This window comes from Thamnophis sirtalis, unplaced genomic scaffold (assembly GCF_051295495.1).
Source record: "Thamnophis sirtalis isolate CommonGarterSnake01/CBP01778 unplaced genomic scaffold, rThaSir2_p1.2 scaffold_2, whole genome shotgun sequence".
NCBI classification, from domain to species: Eukaryota; Metazoa; Chordata; class Lepidosauria; order Squamata; family Natricidae; genus Thamnophis; species Thamnophis sirtalis.
This window is the reverse complement of record NW_028261382.1, coordinates 145242642-145267686: the sequence shown is the minus strand read 5'-3', so window position 1 is coordinate 145267686 and position 25045 is coordinate 145242642. Positions and strand designations below refer to the sequence as shown.

Sequence of the window (25045 nt, the reverse complement as noted above, 5' to 3'; positions counted from 1 at the left end):
ATTCATTAACAATGTAATTATTCAAATGCAAGCTATTCACAAATACAGAACAAACCGTCATCTTGTGATGAAAAATATTACACTTTGCTCATGCCCTTGCCCCATGACTATAAAAAGCGTCATTTTTTTTCTTATGTTGCAAGTAACTAATCAGAAAAATAAACCATGTTTAGTACTATACAAATGTATTTCCCTAGAATTTCAGTACCTGCTCCAGGTCCTCCCAATCAGAATTCCCAAGTATTTTTTTAAAGCCCTATGAAACATAAAAATAGATTACAGTAAGAAGCATCAAAGTATAGACTATATTGTTATACAGCAATGAAGATCGTAGTGGAACATTTGCAAAATAAAATGCATTTTCTTAAACTTGACTAAGAATTCAACATCTGTAAGTGAAGAAAGCAATATATGGCTTTCCAAACCAAAGAAATAAGCCTCAATATTTCCTAAGCATATTCCTTCCTGTGTCCCTCCAGAATTGTTGAAATCAATTCACAACAATGGGCCCTTATACCTGCAATCCTCTTTACTCATAAAAGATCATATAGCATTAAGATTAGGCCTTCCAATCAGCCTCTTTCACAAAAGGAGGAACAAACCTCAGTCCAATTATAGAGATATCAATGTATTGGTTGTCTTAAGTAAACTTTATATAACATTATCTGAATTAATTCTGAAACCAGCTGGAGAGCACAGCTCTTGTAGATGAACAGAAGTGATTTAAGTCAGAATGAGTAATGATAAATGTATGCCTGATTCTATATCTTATTTTAATTCCAATATATTTTAAAATATAAACATACACTTTTGAAATATAAACATTCACATCAATCAATCCAACCTTGTCAGTCTTTCAAGACTTGGTTCTTTCATCTGGCTTGGGGTTGGGGCATATGTCAAAGCTATAGTTGTGCTGATAGCTGTGGTAATGTTTTCTACCTTGGTTGCCAATTTGAATTTATTGTGATATTGGCTTTTGTTATGATACTGTCATTTTAAAAAAATATTATCTTCCCAGAGATATGATATTGAGATGAGCAGCCATGTCGAGATCATATCTATATGTGAGACGCTATATAACTTCTGTAAACAGTATCAGAACTAACTGAAAGGAAAGTCCATGCAAGAAATTTAAATCATCATCCATGCCTATCCAGTACAGATAATTATAAGAAGCCTCTCTTCTATTAATTTCTATATGAACACACTGCTGTAAGTTACTAACCTAGGCATAATTTTGCTAAGTTGTCTGAGAAAGGTCTATCAGTTTTATTATGTAAGGCCATACAATGTTACTTTGATACTGCACTGATTCAAAACTTGTCAAATTTGGTACTTAACATATTTTGATGCAAAAATGTTGCCCCAGTATTCATTTGTTTGGTACTTGACTATCATGGCCCCACTGCAGCCTGGTTTGGAGGAGGAGGAATTGGAACTGTGACCATCCAACAGGGATGGCACATCTCCCCTGACATGTTTGGAGAGGCCAGGGGCTGAGCACAATACTGTCCCGGGTCCCTTAGCCATTGCGGGATGTGGTCAACCAGATGGAGAGCTGCCTGCCTGCACAGACACAGGGGAGGATTGACTGCTGACAGGCAGTGGTGCTGATAGGCAGCCGATCTCTGATGAGGAACAGCTTGATCCAAGGGCAAAGAATGCGGAACGTAGGCAAGCCCAGAGAAGGGCTACAAGAGTACTCAGGAGGAGGTCATCCCACTCTTCTTCACAAGGAACACCTGGAGAGTAGAGTAACTTAAGAAGATGCTGTGGGGCGTTTGTCTTTCCTAGGAACAAATGTTTCCTTTGGCTTACATCCCCCCAGCTATGACTCGTGCCTGTTGCTGTTTGTCTTGCCTCACTTGGAAGATTGCTCTTTGCCTTTTGTCTTGGACCTAGCCCTTCTCTTGTGCACTGCTTTTGGCTTTTGTTTTACTTGCCTTTGGAACTGCTTCTTGCCTTGGACCTTCTCTTTGCCCTAAAGATTGCCATTGTTTTGTGCCTGGACTCTGCCTTGGAACCCTGGATCTTGCCCTGTGAGTGTGCTCCTACTCTGTAGGCTTTATTTCAGAGATGGTATGCTGCCGGTTCGCACCGGTTTGGGTGAACTGATAGTGGCGGTGGCGCAAGACTCCGCCCACACATCCAGATGTCATCAAGGACCTTCTGCGCATGCACACCTGGGTCATCAAGGACCCAGGTGTGCGCACTCCTGCTACCGAACTGGTAGTGAAGATAATAGGATACCATTACTGCTTTATTTGTATTATAAGAACTGTTGTTTGGGGGCACGAGGAGGCTGCCTTCAGGGTAGCGTGGGGTTGAAGCCTTACAGGTCATTGGACAGCTGTTTGCTGGGATATTTGTTGAGGGAAATAAAAGACACTCTAGAGGCCTGCCTTGCCTTGAACCACCTGGGTCATAACATTGACATGCTACAAAAGGAAGTGGGAAATAGCTGCAGAGGGCAGACAGAAATTTGGCCATGTTGGAAAGGTTGCTGCAAAAGGAAGTGGGGAACAGCTGCAGAGGCAGTCAGCATGTCGGCCAGGCTGGGAAGGTCAGTTTATGACATAATTCAAAATGTTTCCTAGCATGATGTTTGACTGTGCTATGCACTTCAATATGGGCTATTTTCAAGGGACATACATTTCGCAATATATCCCAACTTTTTCAGTGAAAACAACACATTAGAAGTTCAGTCAGTATTGAAGGCACCAAGGAAAGCTTGACTCAAAAGGTCATGGGGAGAAGCTAGCATCATAATGGTATGACAATGCTTTTGTCATGTTGATGTAAATGCTGGACCCTGCAGACTTCTCCTCAAGGTATTGAGACTAAAAGTCAAGAATCCTGGGGAATACATTTCCAACACATAAGAAGATAGTGCCCTGGTAAAGCTGTTCTAACAAGCTGACTTTTCTCAGAGGTGAAATTCATTTCCACCTAGTGCTTCAATTTTCATTTGTGCCTGTTTTGCAGTGGTCTTGTCAAAGAAGTTACTATTTTTAACTTTACATTAAGTTCTTAAACATTATTTATATTTTTGTAATCCTTAATATAGTCTGAAAATCATACAATATGCAGTACCTGAAAAAAATATCTGATTTTAGCAGATATTAGATTTTAGAAATCTAATATACCAGTGATTTGCAAAACAAGACAGAATAGAATAATAATTATTTGGAACTCTTTTTCTTTCTTTTACACTCAAGTGTTGTTTTACAATATTCGAAATATTTTACTTAATTTAATGTATTGAGTTAGACAAAATCAGAAGTGAAATTTTCCATGATACCTGCTTTTGAGGTAAAGAAAATGCATCTTTTCCAACTGCATTAAGGCAGACATGATGCTGGCCTTCCAAAATGAGTTGCTTGTTATCTTCTACAACATATGCCTGTCGGAGGATAAAGTTGAAATAGACCATAACATGTTAGATTCTGCAATACATTGGGTATAAATGTGTTTTCCCCACAGATATTATGTACAATAAGTATTTACAAAAATAATAAACAAATAGAATCCAACTACAAAACATATTATTTGCTTCAGGATTTTATTGAGTTTTACTATTATTTTTACGATTATATTACCTTCATGCAAATTTTAAAAAATCTGCTTCTGGAGTCATCTTATAAATGTATATAAACAGTAACAAGTGTTTGTAAAATGTGTTCAATGTTATTTTACAAAGAAACATATTCAGATAAAAAAGATATAATAGTAAAAAAAAAATTCCAAAGACCTTGTGTCTACATATGCTTTCCATACCTCATCTATTATTTAAAAAGCCTTTACAGTCATAAGTAATTTAGGACCTGATTATCCAAGAATATGCCACTCCTTTTATGAATCCTACCTGGATATTAAGTTCCAGACAGGAGGAAAAGGAGGCACTGCTAAAAATGGTCGTGCTGACATATCTATCACATTGGAGGTTTCCTGCAGTCCTATTCTCAGGTAATAAAATACAGTCCATTAGAATTTGAGTTTAAGCCACCATTTTCTCAACATTTAGAAAATCTGTAAAGGTGCATCTCTTTCACAAGATTTTTCATTGTTAATCAATTTTAGTAGTATTTTTCATGTTTCCCTCAACTTTTCAGACTGTGGATATGTTTGCATATTAAAGTTTGAATGAGAAGGTGGGGTATATATTTAAAAAATAAATACCTTGCCTTGTAAAGCTAAAATCTGATCATGAGAACTAGATTTCAGTGAAACCCTAGTTGTCCTGAATAGAGAGCAACAAACTGGATATGAAATCATAAATGCAAATGGATTTAGACTACAAAGAGGCAAAATTAGCAAATCAGTATAGGTACTATTCAATCCATTCTAAAAAGGCTGCATACACATGGATTTGTCAGAGAGGGGTGCAAATCCCGGCACTACCGGTTCTCTCATGCTCGCGCGCATCCAGATGGGTGGGTGGAGCCTCCCGCCACCGCTGCCACTACCGGTTCGCTTGAACCGGGCCGAACTGGGAGCAACCCACCTCTGATCTACATGCTTCAACATTCAGTTTTATGGACTTGAGTTGGAATATTTAAATGGAAAGTTATTTTACCGTAAAACATTACAATTATCTGGAACTAATCAAGAAGATAGGGTGTTGCCATGATGGTGAACCTATGGCATGCATGCCACAGGTGGCACATGGAGCCCTCTCTGCGGGAATGCGAGCCGTCCACCATGCATGCGCGTGCAATCCCGCGTCTGTGTATGCATGCACATCTCTTGCATGTGCGGCAGAGACCCAAAAATCAGCTGGCTGGTTGAGGCACGCGCGTATGCACCTTGGAGATGAGCTGGGCGATGGCTCGTGTGCCTGCAGAGAGGGCTCCACGTGCCACACATGCCATAGGTTCGCCATTATGGCAATAGATACTTAATTTTTTTAAATTGTAGTAGATTAGTTGCCTATTTTAAATCACTAATATGAGCCAGAGAGGGCTGAAAGCCCTATGAAGCGGTATATAAGTCTACTGTTATTGCTATTATTGCTATTATTATTATTTTAGTTTCATTATACATACCTTCCAGAGTACAATAATATTCAGATCCACTTCACTACATTTCTGTATCTGTCTGACAGCATAGTCAGAAGAGCCTTGCAAACTGCTGTGTTGGGTCTGTATTCTTTTTAAGTTAGAATATAAACTTCGGAAAAAGAAGTCAGCACACGGACTGGTTGAACTAATTATCTATTAAAAAGAATAACATGATTTTATTTTGAAAACTTCCACAAAACTGTAATTCTAAATACATATTGTGATATGCATTTATATGTTGATTCATTAGTACCTCAACAATTTTCATCAATTTAAAAAAAGTATAATTTGAACATTAATACAAAATTAATTCTTTTCCAAACCTATTTTGTCTGCAACCCAAACAACCAGTTTTAAACCAGTTTTAGGACTGAATGTTTTTGTTATAAATATAAAAAGCAATTATTCTTAGAGAAAGCAGGAAACTATTTCTGAGAAAAATCTAGACATACATTATTTTTTATTACATTATATACAAAATACATATTAAACAACATATTTACATAGAATATACATATATTCTAAACACATACATACAGGTCTGTATATTTCTTTTTATATTTTGTACAGCTAGAAAAGAAAATACTACTGCATTTTTTTAAGTGCAGACTCATCAAGTATTCTGTTATTTCTAGATCTGATAGATCTGTTGTTTTCTTTTTGTGCTTTTATTAAACATTGCACAGATGCTAGCAATTTGGCATTGCTGTATTTTGCTCCTAGATGTGAGGATATTTCTGTCAGGTAAGATCACAATTTTATGAAACTAAACAACACCTTTGAAACCAAAATATGATAAACATACCTGTTCATTTCCAAAAACAACATCTGCAAAAGTATAATTTTCTATGGAATAAAGGAGGAAGGAAAGAGTCAGTCTCCCAAATGAGAAAACAATTAATTGAAATGAAATAATGAAAAATAAAATGTGATTATTTACCTACTGATTGTCTGCATCTGACTGCTTTTAAGCATAATTTTCCTTTTTCTCTATTAGCCAGTTTAATATCTGGTAAAAATAATTATAAAATATAAATTGCTTATCATGTCAAAATAATTTAATGTGAACCATCTGTTTCCCCAAAACACAGGTTTCAAAGAAAATTAAGAAAACACATTCCTACAGGTTTCACCATTTATTTGAAAACCAAATTCAAATATTCACCAAAACGTTTGCTGGGGAGGGCAAAAACGGGATGTGTGGGGGGTTTGGGAAGCCCAAAACGGGCCTGTTTTTTGTGTAGAGCATTTGGGAGGTCTGCAGAGTGCTCCTGGGGCTGGGGAGGGCAAAACCAGATGTGCAGAGGCCAAAAACTATTTTTTTTCTCTACCAATTTTCAAACAGATTTACAGCACTCCACACTATAATAAAATTATAAAGTTATATGTGTTGCATGGAATTCCCAAATTCCAAAGAGTGCCTTTCCAAATAATTAAAGAGCAGCAGCCAAAAGAAGATAAGAAAATAGATCTAATAACCCTATTTTAGAGAGAACAATTGCAGCAGCAAGAACATTCACACAATTTCTTCTCATGTGCTTATATTTTTTAAAAAGCTCCCATGCATTTGCCTTTTTAAAGGCTGGAGGAAAAAGACTGGTTATTTTAAAAAGAAATTTGGCTCTTCCAAAGGGAGGTGATTGCTGAATCAGAAGAGGAAAGGGAAAAATATGGCAGTGAGGGTTTGTTGGCTGTGGCATGCTTCCAGAACAGAGGACAATATAAGAAGAAAAAAAAAGTAATAGAAGATCATGGCCTTTTGCACAATATCAAGCCATGGAGCAAACACAAGCAGTCCACAGTCAATAACAAAGCCACCCAGAGTTGCTTGATAGTGAGATGAGCAGCATTAAAATTTATTAAATATACCCATTTCTCAGGTAAACCACACTTGTAGATTAGGATAACAGAACACAAGTGAAGATCAGCAACTCACAAGGGACATTGATTGTTAGGCATCAGTTTAAAATAGAATACTTTTAGGACAAAAGATAGATAGGGTTATAAGAAAATAGAAGGTAGTATTATCAAGTAAAAACACAGAAAGGCCTAAATGCTAGAACATGGGATCATATTGATATAAAAATGTAAAACAAAGTATAAAACTACAGGATAAGAGAAACAAATTAAGGAATGAAACTTTAAAAGATGAAGACAGAATAGAATATAGGTCAGCATATGAATACAAAAGATGAACTGGTGAGAAAAATAAAACATAGAAACAGCATTGGCAAGATCTTCTATATAAAAACAAAACCATAAAAAGGTAAGTACAGAATTAGAAAATCTAAAAAAAATGTCACACCACTACTACCAAGAAATAGAGTTATTTTTGTATAAATCACTTTTGTAATAAATTACTTCCTTATGGGTGTTAGTCAGTGTGTCTTGCCTGGATTTGTAACATCCTTGATCCCATGGCCAAAAAGAATTAAAAAGAATTAGAAGTTTTACCTTATTATAAATTTAACAAACCTTTATCTTCAGAGAAATTTATGGATTTCTGTAACTTCCAGTTTCTGCTGTTACTAGACACTTGGACTATATGAAATTCTTTTACACCAGCTTCACTCTAAAAGGGAGATATCAAAATAAGATATGCAAATAATTCATCTGTCTCAAAGGTAAAATATCTCAAAACTGAAAATTATATAAAAAAAGAAGTATTTTGTCGTTTATTTTATGCCTAACCCTTTTGGGTGGGGTGGGGGGAAATTAGAGCAGCACAATTTATAAATCATCCATATACAATAATTTATATAAACAATATTCCTCATTCAATGAACGTACTTGCTCAGGAGCTACGGCCAGCACTTAGCAGCATTAGCCAGTATCTCATTACATGTTCATACAAAAAAGAGGGAGGAGTTAAATCTTTTTGTCGAAATCTAAAATTCCTTCAGATTTCATAATTCACTTGGGTTTTGAAATGTTATTAAGAGGAATAGGAAATAGAAAAATCATTTGCTGCTAACATCTGTTGGGGTCACAAGTGGGTCAGAATTACAAAACCCGAGATGGTCAGAATGATAAAACTGGTGTTATACCATTGTGATGCAAGCCACAAGTATTTGGATTGTGTATTGTGATCCCTATGCACATATAGTGGATCTTGCTATCAACACTGTTTTCATCATTCTGTCAAAAACAGACATCAGCCCTATAAAGTAGATTAGGCTAAGAAACCAATGTCATATAACCCAATTTTATTAAAACAGCTATAGTAACAGAATCTTACAAATCTGAATATGCTCCCCCATCTCTTACTTCATCTTTGTGTGAATTAGGAAGGAGTCTAAGATGTTTACTCAGATTAGCTTCTTGGAATGGGACTCTTGTACTTCATGTTCATTCCCCTATGTCCTCCACATCAGCACAATCCTATGATGCCCTTGTGCTAGCCCCTTTTCCAATATGATTTATATCTATCCAGCTCACTGTATTTTAACCAGAATTATCTGTGGGAAGATTAGAAATAGGCTCTGATCTTATCCACTCTTTCCTCAGCTCTTATGGTAATGAAAAACAGAGATCTGGACCAGAATATTTAACATTTAATTTTACACTGCAAGAATATACTCGCTTTATAGAAAATGTATGCTTAGAGAATCAAAGATACAAGTTCTTTAGGTTTGGTTTCTCACTTCCTTCTACAGCAAATCAAATTAGATAGAGATGAAAAAGAACAATGTGTAAAACTTAGCTAGACTTCATCCCAGAGAAAAAAAGAAGTTTAAAAGTTGTTAAATAAGGATTTCCATATGAATAAAAGCTGAATACTATAGAGATACTTTAAACTATATTTACTTTAGATACTTTTCAAAAGTTAATTATCTGAATCCCGAAGCACACAATAAGCAAGTAAAAACAAAACACATAATAGCAACATGTACAGCTATTCCTATATGGAAGGGGTTGGTTGGAAAATTACATTGGAAGAAACATTCTAGATTTGTCTTTATAGCAGATTTTTATTGCCAAATTTCTATGAAGTCCGGAAGAAGGAAAATAATTTAAAGTATTGACTTTTTCTACATGTTAAGGAATTAAACAAATATTTCATAAGAGAACAGAAAGGTTGTTTAAAATGCAATCAATGTTACTTCCCATTTCCGAGAAGACTTACAGTATTGATATTTTCCACATCCACAAACACTAGCATATTGTCACCTTCACCTTTTTCATCCTCAAGAGCATTGCTCCGATACACAGTAGATCGCAGAGTCAAAGATCGGCTGGTGCAAATAACTGCAGTGTGTCTCAATACTCTGTGACTGGAAAAAGGAAATATCTCACAGGTCATGTGTTAAATTTTCTTCAAATACAATTCAGCAGCTATCATATAAATATTCCCCCACCATCTAGTCAGAGCTGAAGAAGCTTCTTTGATAAGAAGCGAAATGTCTTCAAAGAAAAAAACAGAAAGCTCATTTGCCTCTTGAAAAAAGCATCTTTGGGACAACCATGACCTGGATGGCTGAGAATCTCCACAGACATAGTAATGTGTGTTCTTAAAACAAATTGTCCCCATTTTATTTACAAGCAGTTACATTTAGAATTTGAGGAATATATTTTTGAAGACTTGAGCTATTTAACATTTATCAAGAAGTACTGACAATGTTCTTTACTACAAGAGTTTTCCATATAGCGTTATTTGTGGAGAAATGTTCACCCATAGCTACATGGCAGAGGTTAATAGCTTATTAAACATCATTTTCCTTTTGTTTAATTATCTTCTTGAAAACTTTAGTTCTTAGATAAAACAATATAGTTTTAAAAGACTTACCACATTTTTGAGTGCTTTCTAATACTTTCATAATAAAACAAGAAATTTATTTCATGAACTCCTTCTTCATCTGGTCCACGGAGCCACATGGGGAGCTGTACTGATACTCCAGGGAGGAGAACTGAATCGGGAAGTGGGACATCTATTATTTCAGGTTGACTACCTGTTCCAACCCCAAATTCTGAAGCAACAGCTGAGGATATCAGTGAACATACTGAGGTAGAATGTGTAACAACAGTCTTATAAGCGCTGCAATGTTCAGAAGCTGTTGGACTTAGTGGAGATAAAACATCATCTTTACTACCAAAAGTAAAGAACTCAGGCTGTTTAGAGACAACTTTCACTCCAGTTAGGGGACACTTGCTTACATTCATGAATTCTACATATGTCTTTCGTATTTCTCCACAAAGCAGCAGTGTTGGGAAATTTATAAAAAATACCTGCATTTAAAAAAAGAAAGAAATCAATATGTTTTGCTAAAGTTGTGAAATTTTAAATGCTAGCTCTATCTGACTGCTTCAACTTTAACAGCGTCATAAAACGAGAAATAGGAGAAAAAAACCCACAGTACATACATTGCTCTTTGTTTTAAAAAGGTTTGTTGTCATTCAAACTCCACAATATATTGAGGAAGTTTTACATGGTGTTATTTTGTACTGTACTTACATATTATTTTATTGTAACAGGTTTCAGAATTATCCTGATTTTATGTATAATATAAAATTTTGTAGCTGAAGTATACTGGAAAACAAAAATCAAAACTAGGAAGATAGTTCATATATTCAGAAAATTTTTACATCTAATAGTAACTCAGATGTTGCCAGCTGTTGAACTATACCTCAAGCAAAGGCATCTCTTCTGTAATAATGGGATCTAAACGTCGATCTAGCCCATATTTAATAGATGTTTTCTCTTCTTTGGTGCTGTTTAAGCGAGGGCCCTGGATTTCCAAATCTTGCCGCCCTCGCACAGACATTTCAGTGGAATTATATTTCTCTAAAACAAAGTGTATCAAATGAGTCTGTAATTCAAACTTCATTGTAGCTTAAGCCACAATTTATATGTCAATTTTAATATAATATTTAAAGCAGGTATAAAAACTGTTATGATGTATCTCAGATACTGGAAAAAACTAAGGTTGCAAGAAAGGAGCAGAAGGAAAAATCAACTCTATTGAAAAGCTAGTGCCATCCTTTCTTCTTCAACAATTATCATCTAATACTTTGCATGAGGCTGCAGCAGTTAAGAGATCTACTCAAATAGTTGGCTCTGCCTCTTCTTTTGCAACTACCAGTGATAAAATATTTTTTAAAAACACTTCAGATGTGTTAAGTATTATATTTGATCAGGTCAGATTCTGTATATTAAGAAATTATTGAGAATTTAAGAATATTGTTGTTTTCTTTCTTGTTGTTCCAATCTAAAAAACTTGAGGCTTTTATTAATTTGAGGGTCATTTCGTGAGTTTTGATGGCTCAAAAACAGGGTACCATGTTTCAAATGAATAAAGTAATATAAACCAAGATTTTACAGTATGAAGTTTTACTGCTCATTTAGTGGACTGCTAATTAATCAAAATATCAACCTTTTGAAATATTATTGTATTTGCTTAAATTCAAGATTGCGCAAATATAAAGTAACCCTTCCAATATATGATGTATTGAAATATGGCGATGTATAATCATTGGGAAAACATTCTGAATTGCAGAAATCAGGTCTTTGTATTAAATGATATGCTCCTATTACTGGGAGCCAAGAGCTTTTCTTTCTTATTGGGGATAATAATTATTTCAACCACAACAACTTCAATTGATATAAGAATCTAACAATATGGTAGGAATCTTACATGAAACTTCAGTGAATGGAAAATGCCACACAGGCTTACCTCTCAGTAATCCAATAGAAGAATCTAATCCATCTAGCACCGTAGTACCCTGCATAGTGCCAAGATTGTAAACGACTCCCAGAATGTGTAGCTCCCCTGTTTGATGGGGAAAGAGCTTTAGTCTTGCCTGTGGAGATATGTTAAATTTTTGTTGTTGCTACTGTAGTTATTTTACATTTATAAACCACTTACTATATAAAAGCAACTACCTATGCCACACATTTTAAGACATTGAATTTATATTATTCATTATAAGAAGCTATATATAATCTTAAAATTGGCCTGCGCCAAGGTGGCGCAGTGGTTAAATGCAGCACTGCAGGCTACTGCTAGATCAGCAGGTCAGCGGTTCAAATCTCACCGGCTCAGGGTTGACTCAGCCTTCCATCCTTCCGAGGTGGGTAAAATGAGGACCCAGATTGTTGGGGGCAATATGCTGACTCTCTGTAAGCCGCTTAGAGAGGCCTGAAAGGCCTATGAAGCGGTATATAAGTCTACTGCTATTGCTATTGCTATATGTTCCCTGGATCCAACAATTCTGAAACTTTTTTGGCCATTTTCCATCCTTCCCTTTTTGGAAAAGCTTATGTAGAAGGTGGTTCTGCAGTGCAGTAGCTTCAGAGAAAAGATTAACTGGAGGCATTGAGATGGCACTGATAGCGATTTTAGATGATTTGTGGTAGGAATGGAATTTGGGTGGTGCATCTGTCTGCACGCTCTTCTTGATTTCTCAGCAGCCAACAGGACCTGCTCCAAGATGGTACTGTACTTTTCTCCAGTCAGTTCCAGTCAATGTTGTAGAAAAGAGAGGTTCAGCTGACATTCTGTTTTATATGGGGTACCACAGGGCTCAGTACATTCTCCTCTCCTGTTTAACTTTTAGATGAATCTGCATAGTGAAGTCCTTCAACTCTGTCAGTATGCTGACAGAGTTTTATGTCTCCATCCCAGGTTGCCTGAATAATGCCATAGAAGTCCTATATTGATATCTGGCTTGTCTTGCTCTCATTGCTTTCATTATGCCCAGTTGGCATTTTCTGAAAAGGGTGCTTGAAACTAACTCTAAGGACTGCACATGCAGAGTTGGAACTTGGAATTGGTTGACTGAGATTGGTTGTGTGAAATAAACATGCTTAAACTCCCGTGCTATGTGTGCATGGACTGGGACAGAACAGATAAGCATGCTCAAGGTCCAATCCATTAATGAATGTCACCCGGCAGGTGTCAAGAAAAGAATCTTTTATGTCATGGTATCCCTTCCTGGAACATCATGCCCCCAAAAATTAACCTTGCCTCAATTCTATTGGCTTTCCCTAAGACTTTAAAGGCCTGCTTCTGTTATTAAGCCTGGGGCTCATGACGTGGTTAGCCCATATTGTGGTTATGTTGATTGTGCTGTTTTGTTTTATTTTGTATATTATATTTGTTACTTACTGTTTAGTTATGATGTTTGTAGTTTTGTAGTTTTTATGTAGTTTTTTGTTATGTAGTTTTTATTTCCGCTCAGCTACAAAGTTATATGTTTAACATGGACGGCCATATAAATTGAATAAATAAAATACATTTTTGAGTTATTAATGCACATGAAATCCCCCCATATCCTTTCGTGAGAAACCATTCTAAAATTACTATTTTTTTAAAGGTGTGAAAAAACCTACCATTTTAGTTTCTTCACTGTTAATCAAAAATTCTGATATCACTTCAGCACCAATCATATCTTTTCCACATGTTTCCTAGGAAAAAAAAGAGGTACTTATTTCGTACAATGAATTTTTGCCATTAACACTTTTCAAAAATATTGCAGTTGTTTTCATGGACCAACATTTTCTGATGAAAGAAATGTCCTAGATATTCAATCGTATTAACAGGTTAATAGGAGACCCAAGTTTAGCACCACAAGATTACAAACGGGTAAACTACTCTCTTACATGCACTCTAATTCCTCAGATGCAGTTTTTGGTTGTTCTTCTAAATAAGTGTCCATGGCCTAACACTAGTTTAGGGACAGTATAAAATGTTGCATTTCTGTTACTTTACACAGAAGCTCTGAATCATCTTGCTGCTATACTAAGGAGGAAAGGAAATGTGAGAGTACTGAGTAAAACAATGAAATGTTAAACTCTAATATTATGCTTTAAATGCCATTAATTATCTAAAAATTAAAAGAAAATCAACATAATAAAATATGGAATTACATTTTGACATTACTAGCATATTACAAATACAAGACAATTTTTAATTACTTACAAATTCCTTTGTTTCTCCATTATTCTTTGAATTGAAATCCTTTGGTTGGAATTTCCAAAGTAGTGACAGATCACTTAATAAAAGTGGAACTTTCAGTGGATTTCTAAAAGCTACTTCTACTGTTATTGGTTCTATTAAAAGGAAAAAGTATACATATTTTTAGAAAAACTATTTCTAAATATATGATTTTAATAAACATTTGTAAATTTTAGATTCAAATTGCCGTTATTAACACGTTATATGATATATTACTCATTTACAGTTTTACCTTTTACTACAGCAAGTGGAAACCTAGAATTATCAGAATATCTGTTCAAACAATACTGCGTTGGCTGGAAATTAGGAAGTGCTGTGCCTCTGTTAACTGTAGACACAACTTGCTCTTCAAGTTCCTTCCACTGTTGTGAAAATTCCGAAACATATTCCTGATCAAGACTTATATGGGTTGCTGCCTGTTTTTCACCTACATGTCAATATTAAAATAAAAAATAAAAAAAGTTTTATCTTTGTGCTATAATTTCTGTTCTGTCTTTTTAAAAAAAAGTTCATAAGATTCCACTGATGCCTATTTTGTACCTTTTTATGCATTATTATCAGGAAAGAAGCAGAAGTCCATAATTCAAGTCACTGACTGGGACAGGAAACAAAACAACTAAGTGAGCAGGGAAGCTAAGGAGGTAATGGAAAGGCCTGGAGTTTTTAAAAATAAACCAAGGATGAAGTTGCATGCTGACCTTAGCCGCTTCTACTTTTAATAGACTCCGCAAGACTATAGTGCTAAAATTTGGGAGATAGCTCATGAACAACAGCAATACTTTCTGCTTTTTTTCATAAAACAAGAATTAAAATGAGCATTTACATCTCCAATGTTATTATACAAATTTGGTTGCTTCCCCCCCCAAAAAAAACAATAGCAATTACAAAATAGAACTCTCAATTTCCTCAAAATGGGAGTGAAAAAGAAGAAAAATTCTGCTCCTGCTCCTTCCTTTGACATGAATGTTATCACCATCATATTTCTTGCCACTTATATGCCAGTTAAAAGATGCAGCCTCAAGTCATAAAAAGGGTGCCTGCCTCCTCTTAAATTTACATTTGTTTGATTTAGCTGGAGCAGAAAGATAAGTAAATACATCCAAAAATAAATATTCTATGATACAAAATAGAACTTGAGCTATGTATCCTGCAAAATTAGAAGTCACGGTTCTAAAAAAGTAAAGTAAACTGCACTTTTTCAGCCCACAGTGGAGAGGACATTAAATGTTAATGACCTCCAAGTTATATATAGTAAATGAAGAAAATGAAAATAGAAAAAATACACAGCAGAGAAAAGTGGTGGGTAAGAGCAATTCCTAGGCTCATAGTTTTCTAATTCTCTATTTGCCTGACATTTTACATGGTGGATATTAAAAAATAATGATCCCAAACTGCAGGATGAACCACATGAAGTATATTTTACCACTTCATTCTACCTGAAATATTAATTTTACAGTCTTTTACATAATATCTTAATAGACTCATACAATTGAAAAAAAGAAACCACCTTCTGCTGGTCGTCTGTCATGTCCGAAGAATACACGTGTTTCAGAATTGTTAATATAGGGTAAAGGAAGTTGTGGTAAAGGACCATCTGGTGACAACTGACTTATATTCTGCAAAAGCAAACAAACAAAAGAAACTTCATCCATGCTTAGCAAGTAAAAACTGTGTATCTTCTGAATAAAAAGCAAATACGATTGGGCATCAAATATCTTGAACTAGAAAAAATGCAATATTCTCAGTAAATCCTCAAAGCAATAAAAATGTGTTCCAAAAGGAACTTGCTTATTTTAACTAAAAAGGTAAAACCCTCAAATTTTAGTGCAATTTTAATGGCAAGCTCTCAAATTAAGATTCTACTGAGAGTAAAACTGGTGACTTACCTTATAAACATAAAGATACTCTCGGAGGAAAGCTCCTTGCTGAGCAGCAGTTTGCTTGCTATCATTGATCAAAATATGCCTGAAGGCCGATATAGCATTATCAAGTTGCCGAAGGGTAAAAGACTGGCGGCCAATTGTGAAGTTGATATGGTCTTCAGCAAGGGACCATCCTTTCCCTTTATAAACTTGCATTGCTTGACAATAGCATCGTAGAGCATGTTTTTTCTGTAAACATTTAAAATGTAAAAACAATTATGCATGCCACAAATTAAAAGCATATTATTAAAAAATATAAAAAGTTATTTTAGTGAAGAATGCACAAATCTGCAAATTTCAGTTTTGCTTGATTTCTCATTATTTTAAGCCTGTTTTGTTTAGTCTTCAGATCATTGTTCTTTTCCTTAATGCCTACATGGAAATATGTTCACATCTATTTATACATTTCTTGAAATCTACATACCGTGTTCCCCCCAAAAATCAACCTGTCCTGAAACTAACGCTTTGCCACATTTTTCACGTGGGCAAAAATATAAGCCCACCCCCCAATATAAGCCCCCTGGACAATCCCCCCTCCGCTCACCAACCCAGCGGTATCCCGAAGGCACCAAGCCGGGGCAAAGGCCCCCCTGGCACATTAGGGATACCCCCTAGGTCAGTGCATGGAGCTCTGCCCAGCTGGAGAGGGGGGTTGCGCAAGCGCTTTTCCGCCCTCAGCAAGCATTTCTCCCAGCCTCACCATGCCCTGGCCCAGAAGCCGCCGCCACGCTCCGAGCATAACTCTTCTCCAGCTTCCAAATTCCAAAACTCGGCTGCCGAGCCTTCCAGCAGTGGCCACACTAGGAGTGCGCTCTATGGTTGTGGGCCGGCTGCCGGACAGAGAGTCTTCCAGCAGCCAGTCCACAACCATAGAGCACACTCCTAGAGCGGCCGCTGCTGGAAGACTCGGTAGCTGAGTTTTGGAGTTTGGAAGCCGGAGAAGAAATTATGGTTAGAGCGCGGCGGCAGCGGAGCCCTAGCCCTGCAGGGACAGTTGGGCCAGGGCATGGTGAGGCATGCTTGCTGGGGGCAGAACAGGCGCTTGCGCACCCCCCTTCTCCAGCCGAGCAGAGCTCCACGCACTGACCTAGGGGGTATCCCAAATGTGCAAGCCATGGGAGCTGGGGAGTGGGCAGAGCACTAGGTGCCTTGGCTGTGCCCGGCTCCTCAGGAGCCCACTCGCAAGGGAGCAGCTGCCCGGCAACCCTATAATAAGCCCTCTCCCTATAACAAGCCGAAGGCCATATTTCGTGGGGCAAAAGAAAATAAGACCCTGTCTTATTTTGCGGGAAACATGGTATTTGTATATCCAATTTTCTCAAATATATATGATTTTATGAGTGATGTCTAGACATACAATATATTTTTGTGCTCTTTTTCCTGAGGCATAGCATTTGTGTGGAGTACCTCTTATATATGTAGTTCATATAATGTTTTTAACTAGTGGACTGCATCATAACACTTGGAAAGGAAAATACTGGATATATTTCTTTTGATTTGCATATGGTTCAGAAAGTAGAAACTGGTAAATTAACATTAAAATGCAAACCAAACAAATGTTTTCCTTATCTCTTATCAATATTGCTTATATTATTAAATATTGGGGAAGTCAAAGTTGTTGTTGTTGTTATTATTATTATTATACAATTGTATCACAGCGGCCAGTTGTTTCGCCGGATTTGGCATTGGTTACTAGTCGGGCCCCACCCAGGGGCCCAGGACGTTGTAACGTATTTTCGTAATATGCGTGCAGATCCAAGCAGTGCGGCTTTTTGCATTTGACTGATGGTGATTTTGTCAATTTTTAACTGTTTTAAATGTAATTCCAGTGCTTTTGGAATAGCACCCAGTGTGCCAATTACCACTGGAATTATCACTGCTGGTTTGTGCCATAGTCGTTGAATTTCGATTTTTAAGTCCTGGTATCTTGCTATTTTTTCATGTTCCTTCTCGGCGACCCTGCTATCACCTGGTATTGCGATGTCTATGATTGTGACCTTATTTTTCTCAACCAGTGTGATGTCTGGTGTATTATGCGCCAGTATTTTGTCGGTTTGTATACGGAAATCCCACAAGATCTTGACCATCTGATTTTCGGTGACTTTTTCAGGCTGATGTTCCCACCAGTTTGTTGCTGTTTTAATATTATAATTTTTGCACAAATTCCAATGGATCATTTGTGCTACTGAATTGTGCCGCAATTTATAATCAGTCTGCGCGATTTTTTTACAGCAGCTGAGTATGTGATCAACAGTTTCATCAGCTTCTTTGCAAAGTCTACATTTGGCATCATCAGAGGATTTTTCGATTTTGGCCTTAATGGCATTTGTGCGGATAGCTTGTTCTTGCGCAGCCAGGATTAGTGACTCTGTTTCTTTCTTTAATGTACCTGTTGTTAACCATAACCAAGTTTGTTCACTGTCCACTTTATCTTTTATTTTTTCCAGAAATTGGCCATGCAGTGCTTTGTTCTGCCAACTCTCCATTCTTGATTTTATCACATCTTTTCTGTATTCTTGTTTCGTCTGTTGGGCCTTCAGTAGATTTTTGTTCTTTACTTCGATTAATAGATGTTCTTGACTTTCTTTTAAATAATCAGCCAGTGCATGTTTTTCTTCTTCAACTGTTTGCTTCACTTGTAATAATCCTCTGCCACCTGATTTTCGGGACAGATACAGTCTATCAGTATCACCACGTGGATGTAAACTGTAGTGCATTGTCATTAGTTTCCTGGTTTTTCGGTCCAAAAGGTCCAAATCAGCTTGTGTCCAGTTAACTATACCAGCTGTGTATCTTATAACTGGTATTGCCCAGGTATTTATGGCCTTGATTGTGTTTCCACCATTCAATTTAGATTTTAAAATTTTCCTAACTCTGTTGGTGTACTCTCGTCTGACAATAGTTTTTACTTCTCCATGCTTGATGTTATCCAACTGCAGAATGCCTAAGTATTTGTAGGCTTCATTTTCTTTGCATTTAATTAATTGGCCATTGGGCATTTCAATTCCCTCAGATGCAGTGATTTTGCCCCTTTTTATGGATACAGTGGCACATTTTTCCATGCCAAACTGCATTGAAATATCGGTGCTGAATACTCGGACTGTATTTGTCAATGATTGGATTTCTATTTCTGACTTTCCATAGAGTTTCAAATCATCCATATATAGTAAATGCGAAATTTTTTCAGCTTCTTTGGCTGTTTGGTAGCCTAATTTCATTTTTTTTAAGATTACTGATAGTGGGATCATTGCGATGATGAAGAGAAGAGGTGAAAGTGAATCACCCTGGAAAATTCCTCGCTTGATATTAACCATTCCGTAGATCCCATTCCCTACTGCCAACTCAGTTCTCCATTGTTTCATCGCCTTTTCAGTAAAGGATGTAATATTTTTGCTAATGCCAGTTGTTTCTAAGCATTTTATGATCCAACTATGTGGCAGTGAGTCAAATGCCTTTTTGTAATCAATCCAGACCATATTCAAGTTCGTTTTTCTGTTCTTACAATTTTCTATTATCATTATCAAATAATCCATCATGTTATCTGCAATAATGCCTGTGAGTAATTTGAAGGTTGTTGGCAAGCATGTTATTGGTCTATAGTTTTCAGGTGTTGTTCCTTTAGTTGGATCTTTCTGAATCAAGTATGTTTTTCCAGTTGTCAACCATTCATCAATTTGGCCCTTTTGTAAAATTTCATTCAGTTGCCTGGCCAATATTGCATGTAAACTGGTCAGATATTTGAGCCAGAAACCATGTAATTGGTCCTTTCCAGGTGATGTCCAATTCTTTACCTTTTTAACTCGATTTTTGACCATCTCAGTTGTTATTTCTAATACTTGCATTTGTTTGTTGCCAATGCTTTTCTCAAAGTCATGTATCCACTTTGCTTCCTTGTTGTAGTTCTTTGCATTTTCCCACAATTCTTTCCAGAATTGAACTGTGGCCTGTTTTTCTGGTTTTTCACTTTTGGTGTCACCATTCACATTAAGACTTTGATAAAAACGCCGTTGGTCTGATCGAAATTGCTGATTTTGTTTATATTGGATGATTCGTGCCTCATATCTTTCAATTTTTCTAGCTGTTGCTGTTATCTGCTGTTTTACAATCTCTACAGCTTCATTGATGTTTCTTGTATCCAATCTATATCTCCTGATTAGCCGATCTATGATTTTGTTGTTTTTAAGCCGTTGCTCATGCATGTTCTTTAAATTACTAGCATCTGCCCTTAATTTTTTTATTTTTTGTTCTAAACGGATTTTCCACTTTGGCTTTGATGCTTTTTCTGTTGTATGACTAGGTACTTTAATTTTAATGCCTAGTTCATTAGTGACTATTACAGCTGCGCTGTACATTAACTGGTTTGTTTCCAAGATGGATCCCGGTTCAATTGTTGAAAACACTGCATTAACCATTTTCATGATAGGGGCCAAAATTTTCTTAGGCACAGTTTTTAGTGATGGTAAACGTTGCCTTTCCTCATTAAGCAGAAAATGCTCCATGATCTTATCCTTCAATTCTTTTTGTTTTTGAGTTAGTTCATCAGGTGGTTCAGTGATAACTGGTTCTAGTGGTGGTGATGTTATTTCCTCTCCGAGAGCTTCTTCTGGGAGTTCTACTATAATGTCTTTAGTTGTGTCTTGAATATCAGTTATTTCCGCTTGTGATATTGTTTTTTGGATTTTGCAATTTGCCTGAATTTCCTCATGTTCAACTTCACTAAACACTTTATTCCGTATAATAAATCGCCTTTGATCTGCTAGTCGTTGTTCACTAACATTTGAATCTGGATATTGTTGTTTCCATAATTCATACATTCTCTTTAAATAGCCTCTTTTTTCTGGCTCTGAGTTGTAGTAACAGGCCATTATGGCACGGTTTTCATCTGCACTATATTTTTGTCGTTTTGTTGGCTGGTCCACTTGTAGCCTACTTGTCGACGGATGTCCAGGGACCCCAACATCCGCCGCGGCCCTTGTTAACCCGCGCGACGACTGATGCGGTATGGAATTCTTATTTGTTTTTTTCACCATATTGTATGGGTTGGCGGGGGGTTTTTTACGGGACCAGATGCCAACCTGATCCCAACCTTCCTCCTTTCTCATCCGGGCTTGGGACCGGCAATGGCGGAGTTGTTGTTGTTGTTGTTGTTGTTGTTGTTGTTGTTATTATTATTATTATTATTATTATTCAACTGTATCACAGCGGCCAGTTGTTTCGCCGGATTTGGCATTGGTTACTAGTCGGGCCCCACCCAGGGGCCTAGGATGTCGTAACGTATTTTCGTAATATGCGTGCAGATCCAAGCAGTGCGGCTTTTTGCATTTGACTGATGGTGATTTTGTCAATTTTTAACTGTTTTAAATGTAATTCCAGTGCTTTTGGAATAGCACCCAGTGCGCCAATTACCACTGGAATTACCACTGCTGGTTTGTGCCATAGTCGTTGAATTTCGATTTTTAAGTCCTGGTATCTTGCGATTTTTTCATGTTCCTTCTCGGCGACCCTGCTATCACCTGGTATTGCGATGTCTATTATTATTATTATTATTATTATTATTATTATTATTATTATTATTATTATTATTATTATTATTAAATGGATTTATAGGCTGCCCAATCCCGGAGGACTCCGGGCGGCTTACAAAACAAAAGAAAGTAATTAGTAAAACATAAAAGAAAACAATTTAAAACATCATCATGCAATAGCAATAGCAATAGCAGTAGACTTATATACCGCTTCATAGGCCTTTCAGGCCTCTCTAAGCGGTTTACAGAGAGTCAGCATATTGCCCCCAACAATCTGGGTCCTCATTTTACCCACCTCGGAAGGATGGAAGGCTGAGTCAACCCTGAGCCGGTGAGATTTGAACCGCTGACCTGCTGATCTAGCAGTAGCCTGCAGTGCTGCATTTAACCACTGCGCCACCTTGGCTCTTGGCACCCAATCAAGCCTGCTGGAATAGCCAGGTTTTAACGGCTTTTCGGAAGGCCATGAGAGTGGGTAAGGTCCGGATCTCCGGGGGTAGTTCATTCCATAGGGTCGGGGCAGCCACAGAGAAGGCTCTCCTCCGGGGAGCCGCCAGCCAACATTGTCTGGCTGATGGCATCTGAAGGAGGCCCACCCTGTGGGATCTCACCGGCCGTTGGGAGGAATGTGGCAGTAGGCGGTCTCGCAGGTATGCTGGCCCTAAGCCATGTAGGGCTTTAAAGGTAATGACCAGCACCTTGAATTGCGATCGGAGACCAATAGGAAGCCAGCGCAGCTCGCGGAGGATAGGTGCAATGTGGGTGTATCTTGGTACACCCAATATCGCTCGCGCGGCTGCGTTCTGGACTAATTGTAGTCTCCGAACGCTTTTCAGGGGCAGCCCCACGTAGAGCGCATTACAGTAGTCTAGTCTTGAGATGATGAGGGTGTGAGTGACCGTTTGAAGTGCCCGCCGATCCAAATAGGGCCGCAACTGATGCACCAGGCGAACGTGGGCAAAGGCCCCCCTGGTCACAGCCGACAGATTCCAATGTGGATCCAGGAGGACCCCCAAGTTGCGGGCCCTCTCTGAGGGGTATAAATTCTCACCCCTCAGGATTAAGGATGGACTATCTGGACTGTCGTTCGGGAGCAACATCCATAGCCACTCGGTCTTGTCAGGATTGAGTGCAAGTTTGTTCACTCCCATCCAGATCCTGACAACTTCCAGGCACCAGCACATCACTGAGCTGGCACGAGGCGGAAAGATACAATTGCGTATCATCCACATATTGATGGTATTTAACCTCGTGCTGATGAATGATTTCACCCAGCGGCTTCATGTAGATGTTAAATAGGAGGGGGGACAGGACCAAACCCTGCAGCACACCATACTTAAGGGGCCTAGGGGTCGACCTTTGCCCCCCAACCAACACCGACTGCGACCTGTCGGAGAGGTAAGAGGAGAACCACCGTAAAACGGTGCCTCCCACTCCCACCTCTTCCAGCCGTCGCAGAAGGATACCATGGTTGATGGTATCAAAGGCCGCTGAGAGGTCAAGCACCAGGATAGAGGAATGTCCTCCATCCCTGGCCCGCCAGAGATCATCAGTCAGTGTGACCAAAGCGGTTTCGGTGCTGTACCCAGGCCTGAAACCAGACTGAAAGGAATCTAGATAATCTGCTTCATCCGTCGGAATTGAAGGGCCACTACCTTCTCGACAACCTTCCCCCAAAAAGGAAGGTTGGAGATAGGACGGTAGTTCTTAAGAATAGCTGGGTCCAGAGGAGGCTTCTTAAGGAGGGGTCTTACCACCGCTTCCTTCAAAGGTTGTGGGAAAGATCCCTCCTGTAAAGAAGCGTTCATAATCATCTGGAGCCAGCCTCGTGTTACCTCCCTGCTGGTCGAGACCAGCCAGGAGGGGCACGGGTCCAGTAAACAGGTGGAGGCACTCATCGCTCCCATGGCCTTGTCCACTTCCTCAGGGGTGACAACTCGAACTCATTCCAGGAAATCTGATCAAGACTCTCCCTCAGCATCTCCGCTGGTACTGCCCAAGTGGAGTCCAGGTCTGCCCGAATCTGAGTGATTTTTCCGACAGAAACTGAGCAAACTCCTCAGCCTTTCCCTGTAAGGGTTCCCCCGCATCCTCACCCTTCAAGAGGGAGCGGGTTACCCTAAACAGGGCGGCTGGGCAAGATTCTGCGGACGCAATAAGAGCGGAAAAATGCACACATTTTGCCGCCCGTATCGCCACTAAATAAGTCCTAATAAAGGCTCTTAATAGTGTTCGGTCGGATTCGGAGTTACTAGACCTCCAGCGTTGCTCTAGGCGTCTCCTTTGGCGCTTCATCTCCCAGAGTTCCTCGGTAAACCAAGGTGCCCTCCTGGATCCACTGCCGTGGAGAGGCTGCAAAGGCCCAATCCGATCCAGCACCTCAGTCACCGCAGCATTCCAAGCAGCGACCAAGGACTCTGTCGGATTGTGGGCAATGGAGTCAGGTATCTCTCCAAGCTCCTTCTGAAATCCCAACGGGTCCATCAGGCGCCTGGGGCAGAACCACTTAATCGGCTCCACCTCCCTGCAATGGGGGAGAAGCTTCCTAAAGTCAAGCCTCAGCAAGGAGTGATCTGACCATGACAAGGGCGAGATCTCTATTCCCTTTAATTCAAGATCACGTCTCCACTGCCCTGAGAGAAATACGAGGTCGAACGTGTGTCCCGCTCTATGAGTCGGACCCTGAACTACTTGGGTCAAGTCCATGGTTGTCCTGGAAGCCATGAACTCCTGAGCCCTGTCAGAGCGTTCGCCCAGAGATGACAGGTTAAAGTCCCCCAGTACCATTAGTCTGGGAAACTCCACCGCCAACCCAGCTACTGTCTCTAAGACCGCAGGTAGGGCTGTTGTGACGCAGCTGGGAGGTAGGATCATCAGAAACAAGCCCAATTGAACCCCTAGGTCCAACTTCAAGAGAAGAGACTCACACCCCACAATCTCTGGAGCAGGGATACTGCGAGGAACTAATGACTCTCGGATAATAACTGCCACTCTCCCACCCCTTCTCTGGTGTCGTGGTTGGTGGAGCACCTGGAACCCTTCTGGGCACGTTTCTGAGAGGGGGACTCCACCCTCATGGCCCACCCAGGTTTCAGTAATACATGCCAGGTCTGCCCCCTCGTCTAATATTAAGTCCTGGACAAGGGGAGCTTTATAAACCACAGACCTGGCATTTAGCAACAGCAACCTGAGACCAGGGCCCTGATTTCCTCTGTCACCAGGTCCTTGAGTTGAACTTGAAGGGCCGGAACAAGGGATCGCTGTAATGTAGCGAGCCCTTCTTCCCCGGTAATGGCTAGCCCTACAGCTCCCGTCATATCTGCCCCTCCCAGTCATAACCGAGATGCTCCGACCCACCCCCATCCCCATAGACCCTCTCCCATGGCCCCTATTCTTCCCGGCAGGCAGAACATACCATTCGTTCTAGGATGGGAGGCGGGTCTGGGCCCCCATCCACTTCTGCTTCTGCACTCAGTGGAGGGGGCTCCAGGCCGCACTCTCAGTCCTCTTATATATACCACACAAGCATTCTCCTCATATACACCCCACAATAATCATTAAAAAAATAGCACAATATAATA

General features: G+C 38.9%; 1 protein-coding gene across 5 annotated transcripts in view; it reads right to left on the bottom strand.

Annotated features, from left to right (window-relative positions):
* TRAPPC8 (trafficking protein particle complex subunit 8) overlaps positions 1-25045 on the bottom strand; it is a 90613-nt gene that overhangs the window by 4435 nt on the left and 61133 nt on the right. For 4 of the 5 annotated variants that reach the window (XM_087707122.1, XM_087707124.1, XM_087707123.1 and 1 more), the window contains 15 exons: positions 15904-16128; positions 15525-15633; positions 14250-14444; positions 13982-14112; positions 13393-13467; positions 11735-11861; positions 10688-10845; positions 9850-10289; positions 9190-9337; positions 7539-7635; positions 6004-6072; positions 5869-5909; positions 5049-5216; positions 3305-3406; positions 209-256 (listed from right to left, as the gene is read on the bottom strand). In XM_087707122.1, the coding sequence (XP_087563248.1) occupies positions 209-256; positions 3305-3406; positions 5049-5216; positions 5869-5909; positions 6004-6072; positions 7539-7635; positions 9190-9337; positions 9850-10289; positions 10688-10845; positions 11735-11861; positions 13393-13467; positions 13982-14112; positions 14250-14444; positions 15525-15633; positions 15904-16128 (2133 nt within the window). The remainder of the gene's footprint in view (positions 1-208; positions 257-3304; positions 3407-5048; positions 5217-5868; positions 5910-6003; positions 6073-7538; positions 7636-9189; positions 9338-9849; positions 10290-10687; positions 10846-11734; positions 11862-13392; positions 13468-13981; positions 14113-14249; positions 14445-15524; positions 15634-15903; positions 16129-25045) is intronic. The other variant, XM_087707126.1, reaches the window with a different exon arrangement.